Consider the following 17,496-nt stretch of genomic DNA (forward strand, 5'->3'; position numbering starts at 1 on the left):
AAAACAAGATCCTAATAAAAAATTTCTTAAGTAAATGGGATGCCCTAATCCTCCTAACCTTGATGGCACTGGACAGTGCTTTGACAGTCCTGTCTGCACGGTCAGCATGAAGTACTCATCAGTGGGGGGTTTAGGAGATACCTCTTAGGTGGGTTCCCTGGAAAACGTAAGTTTGCATAGTAACAAGCAACCCCTTTCCACCACCCCACTCCCCACCTCCACACCAAACCTTCACATACCCACTGTGTTTTGTGGAGAAAAAAAAGGGGGGAGTCCGTTTGCATTAGACACAGTTTAATCACCTTCAAATAGATTAAAAGTTCTGGTTTACATTTCCCCCCTCCCCATAAGTCATTCAGACAGGACCCTGGCTTAGAAAGAGAAAAACACAGGTGCTCTAGGAAATATAGCCACATATAATACATAAATCTTCTTCCCTGAAATAGAGCAGGTCCTGAGCAGAGTTGACTGAGGGCCACAGCCCACCCCCAGGATGAAGCGGCTCTAGGACTCTGCTGGTGGAAGTGCTGGAAGAGCAGGGCTTGGCAGAAGCCCCTATGTGGTTACCAAGCCCGAGATGGGCCAAGGCCTTAGAGTGGGTTACCCGGGAGGGCAGCAGTGCTGGGCTTTCCCTCCTCACTTAGCCGAGGCCTAATGGAAGTACTGATTAGACATTTTTTTGAGGGGACACGGGGGAGAGGAGAGGAGAGGAGAGCCTCTCTGTGCCTTGGTTTCCCCATTTGTGCATTCAGGGCCTCTGTAGGCCTCACACAGGGAGTCTGAGGGAATAGTGTTTAAGTGAGCACTCGGGCTTCCTCTGAGGAAAAGGAACCACCGGAAGTGCAGACTTTTATTACTGCCATTTCTGCTCCTAATGGGAGCAAGTGTCAAAAGGAAAAAAAATCAAAAGGGCTAATGAGAAAAGAGACGAGACAGAGCGTGTCTATGCCGTTGGCATCTCATAAATTCATACTGAGAATGGCACAGATATTAAAAAGTTTCCAGGTAGTCTAAGAGAAATGTAAATTGTTACCTCTACTACAGCTACTACTTACATATATCTAACTGGAAAAATGTGGGCCTTGGGTATTAGAGAGCAGAACGGGACAAAGGAGAAGCCACATGAATAAATACAACAAGTAGAAGTTACCTGCCCCGTACTTGAAAGGATATGTTGGCAATGTTGGCACTTTGTAGCCAGGAGAATCCTCCAACCCCGCTCTCCATCCTCTTCAATTCTGAACGCCCCAAGCATTCAGTGAGGATTCTTGGCCAGAGTTCTCTATGACTGCCTCTGAACTCATGACATGCAGCAGTTGGAAGAGGAATTGAGCCAGTTTCAAGAACCCTGAATCCCAGAATTGGATGAAGGATCCCAAGGAGGAGAGCTGGGGATCTGGAAGGATGAGAGGGGGATTCAAGGGGACTCCATGGCTGAGGCTATGTAAAATCAGTGCCAGGGCCTAAGAGACCCATTTGTCCAGTTACCATAGGATACTGACATCTTCTATGACTGCCTTGAGTCCAGCAATTAAAAACAAAAGCTTTGCAGCAAGAAAATGCCAGTACGCAATCAGGTAATAAAAACCAAAGAACACCAGTAAAAGGGACAGCTTACTTGCTCTCTGTCTCAGGTTGATCTTCTCCCCTTACATCTTTCACAGCCCTAATCAAACACAAAAGTCTCTTCCCTAGGCTACTTCTCAGCTTCAGTCGCCTCCTGAGGTGGCTCTGGAGGCTCCGGGGGTGGCATCTCTTCTGGAGTGCTGGTGTCCTCTGGCATCTCATTGGAGCTCAGATGTTCTGTCGGGGCCTAAGAGGAAAAGAGAAAATTCACTACAACTTCCTCCCTCAGAATTCACCTGGAGACAACCCGCACACACTGAACTCTTCCTCTGAACCCACCAATCACACCAAGGCCACAGATATGCAGCCACTGACACCAAACTTTGAACCAAGACCAGACTATCGCCATCTTCTCAGCTGAACACAAATGGAGTTTGTTGGACTTACCTGTCTATTGGGGACAGATGTTTCAGTTATTATTCATGAAAATAATAAAAGTGACCACATACCCACCTCCCACACACCCTTCCCAATGAAATTTTAGGTGAGAACAGTGTATTTCAACCACTGGTTCTTGAACTGGGGCGTGTCTACAAAAATCTTTAGCCAGTCCACAAGTTACTGCTGCTTAACCAACACGCTTTTTAACCATTACAGGCTAGTGCTGGTCTTGCAGGAGCAAAAAGGCGCAAAGTACTTGTCTAATAAAGTCTAACCCTGTGATTCTCACTCATATTTCTGTCTTAATATAAAGATAACCAGAAGAATGATTCTGAACCAAAATGAATGTGATGGCAAAATCTTCAGATGATATCTTTTGAAAATGCCCCTGAGTGATTCTACTCTTGCACCCTTCCCTATATTTTTGGGAGGAGATCACACCTGGAGATGCTCAGGAGTTACTTGTGGCTCTGCACTTGGAATTACTCCAGGGGATACTCAGGGATGTTGGGGATCGAACCCAGATCAGCTGCGTGCTAGGCAAATGCCCTATCCACCGTACTATCACTCCAGTCCCCCTTCCCCACATTTCACTGAGAATCACTAGATTGTCAAGATTCAAGACCAAATACATTAGAAAAGTTATACCTATATATAGTTATACCATCATCAAAAATGATGATAGCAATATCAATAAACATGACTTTGCTGTTATTAAAAAAGAAAAGTCAAAAATTTAGCAAAGACAAAGAAAGTAGAGAACAATGACCACTATCTACTTTACAAGAGGCACTCCCTTAAAGTAGGACACTGGGTCAGGGAAACAGTTCAAATCTAACAAAAATCTATATACTCAGCATCATATACGGTCCCTCAAGTATCGCAAGGAGCAATCCCTGACCACAGAACCAAGAGTGAACCCTGAGGACAAAAAAAATCTATTATAGGGACCAGAAATACGGTTCAAATGGTAGAGCACATGCCTAGCATGGGAAAGATCATGAACTCAATTTCTAGCACTGTATACCCCCCCCCCAACCACAACACCACAGAGCATAGTCGACCCAGAGTAAAGCTGGGAATGGCTCCACTCCCTAGCATGACTGGTTGTGACACCTATAAAAAGTTACAGGGTAAATTCAATCAGCTAATCAGTGGCTGAATAAATAGCAGTACTCCTACATATTTAAAAAAAAAGTTACTGGGTAGACACTGAGAAACAAAAAAGAAGGTAAGATAAGTGCCCTGCATGCAGCTGACCCACATTCACTCCCTGGCACTGAGTATGGTCCACCAGGAGTGATCCCTGAGTGCAAAACCAGGAGTAAGCCCTGAGCACAGCCCAGTATCATCCAAACTAACCCCCAAGGTGTGGGGGGGGGGGGCGGGTGAGTTCCCCTCCCTAACCCAATGGAGCCAGCCCCGGCAGCCAAAAACCTCCAGAACTCAATCACCACCATGCTCAACGTCAATCTCTACATGCTCAGATGAGCCTCGCCCATGAGTGAATCTGCAGAAAAATCCAGGTCAATTCAGTCAATGTGGGACTACTGACTGAAAACTCTAGGCTCCATGGAGTAGGGATCGGTGACCTCTCCCTATGTACCCCTGTTTCCGAGACTTGGCAATCATGCCCACAAACTGCCTCTGGTGCATATAATCTCATTAATGACCATGATCCAGAGACTCAACAATAAATCTCTCAAAAGAGAGCACAGAACAATACACCATAGAGATGCCTCCAGACCCCATATCAGGCTGTTTCATTCAGGGCAACCGAGAGGAGGACAGGTGACTTACCCTTCCCACTCCAACAGAGCCAGCCCCAGCAACCAAAAACCTCCAAAACTCAATCACCATCATGCTCACGGCTGATCTCCACACGTTCAGTTGAGCATCACCCATGAGTGAATCTATTCCTGGATGGTGCGGCCACATTTGCGGCCTCGCAACATCTCATACTTTACACCATTGATATAGCAAGAATAGCACACCACATTTGATGGGGATTAGAGAAGAAGCAACCAATCTTGGGGCATATATATACATGTATATATATATGTATATATATGTATATACAGTGTATATACATATATATATATATACACACACACAGAGCTCAATTTTTTAAAGATGTGCCCAATTTTATTCTCTGCCATTTTTAAAAAAATTTTATTAGTGAAACACCATGAGGTACAGTTGTAGACTTACAAATTTTTGTGCTTAGGTTTCGATTATACATTGACCAAATACCCATCCCTCCACCAGTGCCCATTTTCCATCACCATGGATCCCAGTATCCCTCCCCCCATTCCCCCCCTCTTCCCACCCTGCCTCTGTGGCAGGGCATTCCCTTTTGTTCTCTCTCTCCTTTTGGGTGTTGTGGTCTGCAAAAGAGGCATTGAGTGGCAATCATGTTCGGTCTATAATCTACTTTCAACATGCATCTCCCCATCCTGGAAGGATCCTCCAAACATCCTTTATTTGGTACAGCTCAATTTTTAACCTGTTACTAATCTCCAATAAAAGGGCTTAATGGCTCCTGGGTGAAACACAACAATCTTTACACACTTTCCTCTAAGAAAACTTTTTTGGATCATTTTTAGTGGACTATTTATAACAAGCAATACAAAATAAATTTCTTTGGTTCTGCTTTGGAGGGCAGCGTTTGGGTTTGGGGATGGAAACATTCAAAATATGGTGGTGGGAAGGTACAATGGAAGTGGGATTGGTGTTCAAATATTAAATGTAATCAGTTATTGTGAATAACTTTAAAAATTAAATTAAATTAAAAAACAAAGTCACCTCATCCAATATATGTTAAAACTAATAATAAGATGAGCAAGGCATTAGGACACAATATCAAATGTAAAAACCAACTGCATTTACACAGATTTTCTATGAATAATGCAAAAATATTTTTAAAATCTCATTTGCAACATCAAAAAGAATACTTATGAATAAACTTGTACTGAAAACTATCAAAACTGCTGAAAGACATTAAAGAAGATTTGAACCTATAAGACAGTTTAAGTTAATGGCTCAAAGACGATTCAAAATATTGAACCTATTGATTCAATGTTACCCTTATTAAAATTCCAACTGGCTTCTTCGCGGAAACTGACAAGGTATTTTGGTTTGTGTTTGTTCTGGAGCCACACCCTGAAGTGCTCAGGGTTTACTCCCAACAAGTATGGTGCCAGGGATTCAAACTGGGCAAACACTTCAACTCCAATATCATCTCTTACCTAGAAATGGACAGACTGATACTAAGACTCAGATGGAAATTCAAGTGACACAGAATAGGCCAAAACAATTTTAATATACAATAAAATTGGAAGACTCACGCTTCCTAAATGTAAAGCTTATTACATCACCACAGTAACACAGACAGTATGACACTGGCATAAGAACAGACATATTGATCAATAGAATGGGACTGAGAGCCCATAAGCAAACCCTCATATTTATAGTCAACTCATCTTTGACATGACTTTTAGGACAACTTAATGGAGAACTAATAGTCTTTTAAATATATGGTACTGAGCTAATTGGATATGCACATGCAAGAGAAATAATTTGAACTCCCTGCTTTACAACATATATAAAATTATCTCAAAGTGAATCAAATGACTGAGGAGGTGGCTTGGTGCTAGACTGAATATTTTATACATATAAAGCCGAAGGTTTGACCCCTGGTACTTAAAAAAAAATCTCCAAGACCTACATGTAAGAGCTACAATGGTAAAACTCTTAGGAAAAAGGATCTGAATACTCTCCCAAAATTTAGTAATAGCTGGAAAACTCATAAATAGATGCTCAACATCAATAATCATCAGGGAAATGCAAATCAAAACCCATAACAAAATACCACTTCACAGTATGAAGGTTAGAATTAAAATATTAGAAAATAATAAATTTTGCTAAAAATGTTGCTAAATTGGCACCCTCATACACTATGGATATAAAATGCTGCAGCCACTTTGGGAACCAATCCAGTAGTTCCCCAAAAGGTTAAAATAAACACGCAGATCACATGGGTGAGGCCCTAGATTAATCTCCAGCCCTAAAAAGGAGAGGAAATGGTTAAGAGTTACCAAATAAATTATGAAGCAAACCCACTAGCAGGCATATAGCAAGAAAATGAAGAGTTACGCCTGTGAAAAATTTTTCAGGTTATGTGGCCAGAGAGATTATAGAAGGTAAAGTACATGCCTTGCATGCAACTAACCCAACGCCAGTTTGATCCCTAGCACCACATATTCTTCCCCAAGCACCGGGGGTGACTCCTAAACACAGCTGGGTGTGGCCCAAAAAACAAACAAAAAATTAAAACAACCTTGCCCATTAATTTCCCAGAACCAGTATTTGTAGAAACCAAGAAATGGAAACCATGCAAAATTTCTATTACTTAATGAACAATGAAACAAAACATGGCCTATCCATAATGAAATAGTATTCAGTCATATAGAGGAGAGGACTGCTACATGCCAGAACATGCATAAACCTTGAAACTTCTTTTAATATGCTAAAAGTCAATAAAAAACGTAGACTTATTACACTATTCCATTTATATAAACGCACAAGAGATCAAATCTATAGTAAAAGAAGGTAAATCTGGTGCTAGAGAGATAGTACAGTGGGTAAGGCACTTGCCTTGCATGCAACTAAGCCTGGTTCAATTCCTGGCACTCTATGTAGTCCCCTGGGCACTGCTAGGAGTGAGGGGGTAATTCCTGAGCATTGCCGGATATGGCAAAAAAAAAAAAAAACAGGAGTTGAGGGAGGGAGGGAGGGAGGGAGGGAGGGAGGGAGGGAGACAGAAACAGAGATACACAGACAAAGACACAGATACAGAGACATAGAAAGAAAGAAAGAGAAACAAAGACAGAGACAGACTGACAGAGAAAGAAAGAAAGAAAGAAAGAAAGAAAGAAAGAAAGAAAGAAAGAAAGAAAGAAAGAAAGAAAAAAGAAAGAAAGAAAAACTTGTAGTTGCCTAGGAACAGGAATGAGGTAATTAATGAAAAAAGACTGTTAACAGGGTTTGGGGGAAAGTAATAAAAGTACTCTAAAATTGACTGCTGTGATAATTGTACTTTATGAATATAGTTTGAATTGGTGAATCATACATTTTAAACAGGGGTTTTATGGTGTGTGAATAGTTCAATGAAGCTAGCGTCAAAAAATAAGAGTTGAAATGACTTTTCCGGAACACATTTTATATCAAGTGTACCTTGAGCAATATAGCTAAGAGTTTTCAGTTTATCTGCATGTTGTAGTGAGGAAGTCTTCTTCCACTAAGGTAACCACACCGCTAACTCCAGCCCATTATTCTGACCTCTATCTGACCCTTCTTATGGTACTAATGCTTCCCTCTTCAAGTACTTTTTGACACTGAGAAATGGTTTGGGATTTCTCCTCTTCTTGGCTCCTCTCTCTACTAGAAAATAAGCTCCTTAAGAGCAGGAACATCATTTGCTTTGTTCATGGGCATATTTCTAGCCCCAAGCATAATGGCTGGCACAGTATGTTAAGGAAATGACTGTATCTTTATCTGCTGCAAAGTCACCATGATCTGAAGGCAATGTCAGTAGCAACTGAAAAGTTGGAGCGACTGGATATAAAACTTCTTAGTTACACCGCTGGGCTAGAGCGATAGCACAGCAGGTAGGGCATTTGCCTTGCATGTGGCCAACCCGGGTTGAATTCCTCCATCCCTCTCGGAGAGCCTGGCAAGAGAATATCCCGCCCACATGGCAGAGCCTGGCAAGCTCCATGTGGTGTACTTGATATGCTAAAAACAGTAACAACAAGTCTCACAATGGAGACGTTACTGGTGCCCGCTCGAGCAAACAGATGAACAATGGGAGGACAGTGCTACAGATACACCGCTAAAGTGGAAATTTAGTTGAAAGCTTCTGCCACTGACTCAGCCTTAAATTCTAAAAGCCTTAAAGTCAGGAAAACTTACTGGGCTCTGTGGCAAGAGGCTGCTACTGGTCTCCTGAGTACTAGGAGGCCGACTTCCACTTTCCTCCAGTGGCAAAATACCTCTTCGATCCAGCACACTGAAAGAAAGAGAATAGTTAATGATGTATTTCATAGGTCCAAGAGACAGTAGTGGGGGTTAAGGCATTTATCTTGCATACATCTGATGCTGGTTAGATCTACCCAACCACTTGTACCCCCAAGCATGTTCAGGAGTGACACTTCAACCCTAAAAACAAAACTGAAACATTTCATATTTGGCTTTCTACCCACCCATCCTACTGACCCTTGCAGTATAAATAGGAAAACAAAACTTGTTCTCTGACTATCTGCCTTGTTATAGCATTGTCTTCCATTCCCTTTTTCTTTAACAAACCAGAAGAACAAACAAATGACATAGGAAAAAAACCCATCATCCCAGCACAATGCACAAAGTCCATGTTGAAATGGCACCAAGAGCTAATCACTGGGAAAAGCAATTTGACACTAACACATCACATACAATTCCAAAGAATATCGAAGCAGGCAACAAGATTTGGTTTGAGGTCTTCTCCAAAAAGTCCTGCACTGCACTGCACTGTTCTCCCGTTGTTCATCGATTTGCTTGAGCAGGCCCAGTAACGTCTCCATCGTGAGACTTGTTGTTACTGTGTTTGGCATATTGAACACTTCACGGGTAGCTTGCCAGGCTTTGCCGTTCGGGCGAGATACTCTCGGTAGCTTGCTGGGCTCTCTGAGAGGGGCGGATGAATCAAACCCAGCTCGGCTGGGCCAGCTGCGCACAAGGCAAATGCCCTACCATTGTGCTATCTCTAAAGTACCTGGGTGGCAAGGGGCCACAGAGAACTTCACAGCAGTTCTTCACAATATTGCCATGGCTATAGGGATTCTGAACACGATTCTTCCCTGTCCAAGAGCCCTTGATCTGCAAGATAAAAGACACAGTTTATATTCAACATTATGCTGAATTCAGCATAGGAAAATGAAGTAATTATGGAGATAGATGCGGATGATGATTCCTGAACAACATAATACAAGTATCATGATGACACTGTTAACATAAGAATGTAAATGCACTTAATGCCACTTAAAATGGTTGATGGCACATTGTATAAAATATATATAGTTTGCCAATAGAAAAAAATATATATGCATAGCCATAGGGAAAGAGATGCTTCCAATTGAGTGAAATGAGCAGGTAACAGAATAATGTATATTACTTTGGTTTAAAATGCATAATATATTCACATAAACAAAAATCAACAAGTCTAGAAGATTGTAAATCATATCATTAATAATGGTAATGTCTAGAAAGTAAAGCCACTGGGACTTATCTTTACTTGCATGTTTTCTTTTCTGGTTCTCTACAATGAAGATGGATTCATTGATGACTTTTAAAAAGCAAGGATTCACTCAATACAAATCTCCCTCCCATTCCAGTCCAGAGGCACTAGCTAGCCTTAAAGGCCTATGGGCAAATGAAGACTTTGAACCCATTCAACCATTTTAACTCTTCTTCCTTATTCACTACAGGTTTTCAGCTCTAAACAAAGCAACATGCTTTCTCTTCTACACATTTGTTTTAACAATCTCCCACATGAAACTTCGGCTTGCCTTTACTTCCCAGACCCAGGAGATGCAGATCTCTAGCAGGTACCAAGAAAATAGGACACTTGGAGACAAATACATGTTACGAAGAAAAGAAAAGTTAACTCACATCTTCATTGGTTGTCTGGTTGAGAGCCACAAGAAAAGTGTGAAATCCAGTCAGTCCCACTACAGACCAGAGTGTGAAGAAGCAAATGAGTACTTCTAGAACAGTGAGGTAGTGTTAAAGAATGTTGAAGAAGTCACACCAGGGAATGTGTGCCATGAGCATTACCTCACCCAACACTCATGGCACCAGTTACACCATCTTTACCACTCAGAACATTATCAGAAATGGCTCAGTATTGATATGTAACAACAAATTCATTTAAACTTGCTGAGTATATGCCTTCTGAAAGGTAAAGGAATTCTGTTTATTCACCATGAGTAGCTCTCTATCTCTATTCTAATTACCTGTTTGCTCCCCAGTAGATGTTCAAATGGGACACAAACGTCTAATGATGAGTCCAAAGCTAAACAAAGTTTCCCATCACTGTCAATGAAAAACCCGTCCAAAATGAACATGAACATAACAAAAACTGATGCTAGTGGTGGTGGGGAACTGGATGTAATTTAGAAATCCCACCTAAAAGTTTCCTTTCAAAAATGCAACTGCAGTGAAAAATGAGTCTTCACGATAGCAGGAAGGAAAGACTTCCAGGGAGTGCATAAAAGGTATACTGAGGCAAAATACAGCCCACTAGAGAAGCCAAGATTGAGACTAGAATCAGAAGCAATAGAGAAGGAAGCACTGGAAAAGAGGGTTAGGAAATGATCTCTCTTTAAGCCCTGGCCATCTTCCATTCTCATTGCTACCACTAAAACCACATTGTTTTTCAGACTCTGGCACACTCTGACATCTGAAAGATGAGATGGTGGGAGAACTGCAGAGAAAGCATGCTGGAAAGTAGTCTAAGAGGCCTTCACAGAGATATGCTGCCAAGGAAGGATATGTTCCAGGAGTTTCTTTCAACGTCTCCAGGAAGCCAATTTTCAAGGATTCTGTGAAAATGTGAGTAGAGAGAAAAATTAGTAACTTCAAGAACAAACATATACTTATCCCAGTGCATACTCAATTCTTTCTCTCCCTAACCCTTGCTATACACTGACAAAAGGGAAGTTCTTACAAAGGGACTCTGACCTTCAAAGTCCTCTCCTGATTAAAGGGGTCTTACATCCAAAGTGGGACCAAGTATTGGACTACAGTGTCAGGCAGAAGTCAGAAACTATCTTCTCTTTTCCCTAGACCCTTAACTACAGGCATGGAAGGGGTATTCATTGACAGATGGAAGAATATCAGAAATATCCGAGAGACCACCTTTCTCATCAAACCATGTCCCTTCCTTATTCAAAAATCCAGTGAAGGAAGTAGATAAGGATTCAACTGGCTGAGCACAGGCCTTGCATGCAGGTGGCCCAGGCTCAATTTCCGACACCATATGGTCTTTAAACAACACCACGAGTGACACACAGAGCCTTGGAACAGTCTTGCACAGACTCTGGAATAGACCCAGCCCATCACTGGGTGTGGCCAAAAAAAAAAAAAAAAAAGAAAATCCTCTCTCCAAGGAAGTGTTAATGAAGACCACTCCCTTCTTTGTACATCAAAACCATAAACAGATTATAAACAGCTAAACTACAATTGTTTTTAAGTAGCACTGTAGCACTGTCCTCCCGTTGTTCATCGATTTGCTCCAGCGGGCCCAGTAATGTCATCATTGTGAAACTTGTTGTTACTGTTTGGCATATATCACGGGTAGCTTGCCAGGCTTTGCTTCTAAAAATATAAAAAGGCCCCCTCAACTCTATTTCCTATCTGTACTCGGGTACAAATACATCTTTCTATCGTCTCCCAAAGAAAAGAATGAGCTTCTGAAAGGTATTTCTCAATAACCATTGGAAAAAGGAAGGTTCTCTAAGGTAGGAACAAAGCAGATGCATATACACAAAATCCAGTCCCAACTTTGGGAACTATATCCTCTGGGTACAGACCAGTCACCATGGTTCTGTTCCCAGGCAAAGTGCCAGTAATAAGGCCAGGATACTCCCAGTATACAATGACTGGTATGAGCAGTCTGGGAGCCTGATTAAGGTTCGAAAATTGCTCATTTCTAAGTGGTTCTGGGGTATCCTCATAATGATGAAGTCCTCCCCACGAAAGTCCAGCCCATCCTCCTTCCAGTAACTGACCCTGTGGTGCATACTCACTGAGGGCCACATAGACAATGTTGAAGGCGAAGACATAGATGGTAAGGAGGGAGAGAGAAAGGATGAAGAGGTAGAAGTAGCGGTAGTTCCTCTTTCCAACACAATTGCCCACCCAGGGACAGTGATGGTCAAAGCGTTCTGTGGGAGAGAATACAATGCATTAGCCTCCAGAAAATAAAATTATAACCCTGTCATCCATGTGATATTCCATCCCAAGCTGCTTATCTCAATGATAAAGAACACAACTTTCTATTTTTCACTTTTTTGGAGCAATGCTCCCATAGCCATGATAACCCTGGAAGGTGGGCAAAAAAAGGAAAGATATTCTTTCTTCATTTTACAGATGAAGAAACGAAGGCACTTGGGGAATAAGGGGATCTGCTCACTGCCAGTTAAACATAGCAATGATCCTTTCCCAAAGAGAAAAAAGAATCTACTAGATGAACCTACTAAGTTTAGGAAGAATAAAAAAAGTAGGGAAATAATTTAAGAGTAGTGTGGTATTTAAGTTCCAATTATTAAAAAATTATAATACCTAATTTTAAAAATAAATTAAGGGACTAAGGAGATATTACAGGGGTAAGGCACTGTCCCTGCACACAGTCAACCTGCTGGAGTGATCCCTGAACAGAGTCAGGCCCTGAGCACTGCTAGGTGTGACCCAAAACACTGTAGCGCTGTAGCACTGTCCTCCTGTTGTTCACCAATTTGCTCGAGCAGGCCCAGTAATGTCTCCATTGTGAGACTTGTTGTTACTGTGTTTGGCATATTGAATGTGTCACGGGTAGCTTGCCAGGCTTTGCCGTGCGGCAAGATACACTTGGCAGCTTGCCGGGCTCTCCGAGAGGTACGGAGGAATCAAATCCGGGTTGGCCACGTGCAAGGCAAATGCCCTACCCTCTGTGCTCTCGCTCCAGCCTAAAACAAACAAAAATACTGCAACAATTATGATGCTGGGGGTATAGTTCAATGAGCTGGAAAGTATTCAGAAATAGATTCTGGAACAGTGTTTACCAAGGTGGGTGATACTGCCTCCTGAGGGACTCAGGAATAGCAAAGAGTGCAGGAGCAATTTTGTGTATGGGTGCCTTCATTTTTCTCATGTAAAGAAAGTTAAATTTCCAGGGACACTGAGTAAATTTTTCCTGAAAAAAGGACGGGAAAACGAATAAATTTGGGAACCTCTGTTCTACAATATGCCAGACTTGACTGTTTAATAAAAGCAGTATTTTGGGTGGTTGGAGCCATATTACAGTAGGTAGGGCATCTCCCAGGCACAGAGCTGAACCAGATTTAATCCCAGGCACCCCATATAGTCCTCTAGGGCCTCCAGAGTAATTCCTGAGTGGAGAGTCAGGAGTAACCCCTGAGGATATCCAGGTGTGGCCCCAAAATAAATAAATAAAAGCAGTGTTTCATTATAAATCAGTGAAAATTTAAATGAAAAAGAAAGCAGCGTTAAAAAAAACAGTGACAAATATAAGTAATAGACCAGAAACAACCGAAATAACTGGTTATTTGGTGGAAATATAAGGTCAGATATCTTTTCTCCTTTGATTATTTCTCAAATTTAATTTCAAATAAATTAAATATTTGAATGTAAAAACGTGAAAGCATAAAATAACTAAACTAATCAGCTCTGCACAGTCCCCCGAGCACCTCTGGGAGCAACCCCCTGAGCACAGAACCAGGAAGACTCCCAAGCTTTCCCCACCCTCAACCCCCCCCAAATAGATGGACACTATTCCCTGTACTTCAAGGACTTCTTTTTGTTTGTTATTTTGTTTTGTTTTGTTTAGTTTTGGACACACCCAGTGATTCTCAGGGCTTACTCCAGAAATCAGATATGCTGGCACCTTGGTCTTGGACTTATAACCTCCAAATCTCTCGGAAAATATATTTTTGCTGCGGTCTGTGGTTATATTATTATGGCTCTCCAAGAAGGCTAATTCAAGTATATACCCAGGAGTAGAATTGTTAGGTCACATGATAATTCTATATTTAATTGTTTGAAGAACTGCCAAGCTATTTTCCAGAGCAGCTGTACCATTTTATATTCCCACCAGAAATATATGAAGATTCCAGTTTCTCTACATTCTTAAATCTAACAATTCTGATTGAAGTATTGTAACAAATCAAACGAAATGTCTAATGATAGGAGACTACCATTAAATTAAATAAGCTAGAATGTAACTATTGGATGGATCATGCAGTTTTAAAAATTGTGTATTCAAAAATCATTTACTAAAGATGTAGAAAATTCTGGGGTGAGAGTCATAGTGCAGTGGGTAGGGTGCATGCCTTGCATATGGTTAACCCAGGTTCCATCCTTGGCATCCCATACAGTTTCTGGATCAGTGCCAGGAGTGACTCCTGAACATAGGGCCAGGAGCTACCCCTAAACGTCGCCTGGAGTGGCCCCAAAACAACAAAAAGATGTAGAAAAATGCTCAAGATACAGTATTAAGAGACAAATGCAGAACATGAAATGCTATCATGTGTGATTCAATTTTACAAACAAGACAAGAAAATTCATCAAAGCTGAGACTGAGTTTGGGATTATTTTATTTATACTTCCTTAATTTCCTACACATTCTCTAAGAATGCATATTATTTTGATGAATTGGATTGATCAGAACATAATCCAAAATTTTTAAGAAAAATAAGCTGTCTGTTAAAAATTAAGAGTAGTACATCTCCTGGTTAAGGAATGCAAATTATCTCTCCAGAAAGGAGAGGATGATGTAGAGAAGGGTGACCATATCCAATTGCTTTGGGTAATGTCTGGATGGAACATTACACAGCCCAGAGGATCGAAGTTATAGCTCAAAGGTTAAAGCACGAGACTTACATGGGACTGCAAGTGCAACCCTGGTTTGATTCCTGGTACCACATATGGTACCCAAAGCACAGCACCAGGTGTGGCCCCCAAACTAAAAATCAAACAAGCATACATATTGTTCACAGAAAAACATATTTTTCCAAAGAAGGTATACAGGGCCTGGGATAGTACAACAGTGAGGCTAGGCTGGAATCTTTGGCCCTATTCCCATTCTTCAGAGCTGAGAAAGGGGGATTAGAAATCAAGTAATGACCTGATGAAGCCTCCATTAAAACCTCCAAAATTACCTTGCTCCAGAGACTCATAAATGAATCTCAAAAGAGATCAAACAGCCAACAATAATCTTTTGGACACCCGCACATGGCTGAGACATATGAGGCACCTGGAAAGGGGGTGGGCCAGCCCAGGGCCTACTCAAACAGAGCCCGAGCGCAGCCTCTTGCTCCCACACTGTAAAATAACTGCCATGCCTCAGGCCAAACCCCATTGTCTCGGGAACAAGTCTCACCCAGAAAATAAACTGGCTGAAAATTCATGTATGCAGATGTTCTGTGACTGAAATCTCCAGGCTTTCTCAGTCAGAGTGGGCTACCGCCCCCCACCTCCATGCACTTCTGGAAGCTCCAGCAGTCACGTTCATACTCCAAAGCCACCACCCAGTTAAAAATTTAATTTAACTCCAGCTATACCACCCTGTTAAAAAAACTGGACTTCCTGGAGTCCACAGCTGCAAAAGCAGCCATGTAACATCTCTAAATTCTACAATACAGATATGCCAGTAGTAGCACTCCAAATTGGATGGGTTCTAACATAGAAGGCAACCAATCTTGACTAAGCAAACAATAACATAGAAGGCTTGACCTGTAACAACATCTTATAGTGATCCCTCATACGAGGACTTAATGTCTCCATGGTAAGATACAACAATTCTAATAAAATATTTTTGATCATTCTGTTAGCAATTTATTGAGAACAAGCAACATAAAATAAATTATTGTGGGTCTGCTATAGGGGCAGTTTTGAGGGGTGGATGGGAAAATTGGAGACAGTGGTGGAGGGAAGGTGATAATGGTGATGGGACTGATGTAGGAATACTGAATGTCTATAATAAATCATCATGAACAACTTTGCACACCACAGTGTTTATATAAAGTATAGGGGAGAAATTGACATAATTAGGCCTTAATTATTTCATGTAAACTCCAAAATATATTAGCACAGATTTCTTTAAAAGTTTTATTACGGGGGTATGGTGCCACCAGCAGGTCAATCTGTACCTGTGAGGTGAGTGCATCAGCAGCCTGATGGCACCTTCACACTTCCAGTTACCCCAAAATTGCTGCTGTGCCTTTAGCCAGACCCTAAAAACTTGGGGCAAAGTTTACCAAGAAAGTAAACGGCCAAAAGTTAGGTATGTGGGAAACACACCCACAAACCACCTCTGGCTCAGCTATATAATTGGAGGCATGGCCTCTCTGGTTCCTGATTGAACTGCTTAATGGCCATGATCCCAGAGACTCAGAAACAAATTTCAAAACCCAGTAGCTTTTGGCAGAAATGTGTCCAGTCCCTGCAGTAGGTTACCAGTGCTGGACCAATCCAGGTGGGAATAGGTTTCGTGCCTTGGCCTGTTCCCCTCTGGGCCACCATCCTTCAGAGGCCACTGGACAGTCAGGTTTGGGCCCCCAGTGACAAGACATGCAGGGCCTCATGGGATGGGGGCTCATGGGATGGGGGTGGAGCCGGGCTTGCCCTCCCCACCCCAAAGAGACCCCAAGTCATCGCCCATGAACGGCCTCTCTGGCTCCTGATCAAGCTGCTTAACGGCCATGATTCCAGAGACTCAGAAACAAATCTCGAAACCCAGTGGCTTTTGGCAGAAATGTGTCCGGTCCCCACAGTACTTTACTGTCACCAGGCCACCCCAGGGAGGAAAGGGTGTTGTCCCTCCACCTGCTCCCCCTTGGTGGCTCGGTGGCCGTCAACCAGAGGGCATTGGACAGTCAGGCTTAGGCCTGCAGTGACGAAACTTGTTGGGCCTCACAGGATGGCGGGGGGGGAGGGGGCAAGGAGCCGGGCTTGCCCTCCTCACCCCAATGAGACCCCAAGTCATCGCCCACGAACGGCCTCTCTGGCTCCTGATCAAGCTGCTCAACGGCCATAATCCCAGAGTCTCAGGAGCAAATCTTGAAACTCAGTGACTTTTGGCAGAAATCCCTCCAGATTTAAGCGTTAAAACTTCAGAATTTCAAAATCATATAGCCCTACTGCAGCCATGCGACATCATATGTTATTCATAGCCAGCAATAGAACACAAATTGTCTACTGTTGCCTTTTCAGCAGATCTGAATGTTGGGGTAAAATCTCAAATAATAATGGTGGGTCTGGTGTCAAAATATTGAATGTGATCAAAGTAGAGAGAGAGTAATGTGGAAATCATCTGCCCCACAGATAGGGGGAGGGTATACTGGGGTTTTTGGTGGTGGAGAATGGGCACTGGTGAAGGTACGTGTGTTTCATTGTATGACCAAGACTTAGACCTGAAAGCTTTGTAACTGCTCTCACGGTGATTCAATAAATAAAATTATAAAAGATGAAAAAAAAGTAAAGTGGAGTTCATGCACAATTAAATCAGCTAATCAGTGGCTGAATAAATAGCAGTACTCCTACATTAAAAAAATAAAAAATTTTTAAAAATGTAGAAAAAAAGTTTTATTAAAGAGGGGCTGGTATATAGGACAGTGGGTAGGGCATTTGCCTTGCACGAGGCCAACCTGATTCGATTCCCATCATCCCATATGG

General features: G+C 42.0%; 1 protein-coding gene across 1 annotated transcript in view; it reads right to left on the minus strand.

The window, feature by feature from the left end:
- Positions 1-277: 277 nt before the first annotated feature.
- The window catches only part of ZDHHC9 (zinc finger DHHC-type palmitoyltransferase 9), a 51,333-nt gene continuing 34,114 nt past the window's right edge, over positions 278-17,496 (minus strand). Inside the window, exons 5-10 of the mRNA XM_056107724.1 lie at positions 11,853-11,990; positions 10,598-10,646; positions 9,715-9,817; positions 8,819-8,922; positions 7,981-8,077; positions 278-1,813 (exon numbers count right to left, since the gene is read on the minus strand). Of these exons, the coding sequence (XP_055963699.1) occupies positions 1,697-1,813; positions 7,981-8,077; positions 8,819-8,922; positions 9,715-9,817; positions 10,598-10,646; positions 11,853-11,990 (608 nt within the window). The 3' untranslated portion in view covers positions 278-1,696. The remainder of the gene's footprint in view (positions 1,814-7,980; positions 8,078-8,818; positions 8,923-9,714; positions 9,818-10,597; positions 10,647-11,852; positions 11,991-17,496) is intronic.

Source organism: Sorex fumeus, unplaced genomic scaffold (genome assembly GCF_029834395.1).
Source record: "Sorex fumeus unplaced genomic scaffold, SorFum_2.1 ptg000171l, whole genome shotgun sequence".
NCBI classification, from domain to species: domain Eukaryota; kingdom Metazoa; phylum Chordata; class Mammalia; order Eulipotyphla; family Soricidae; genus Sorex; species Sorex fumeus.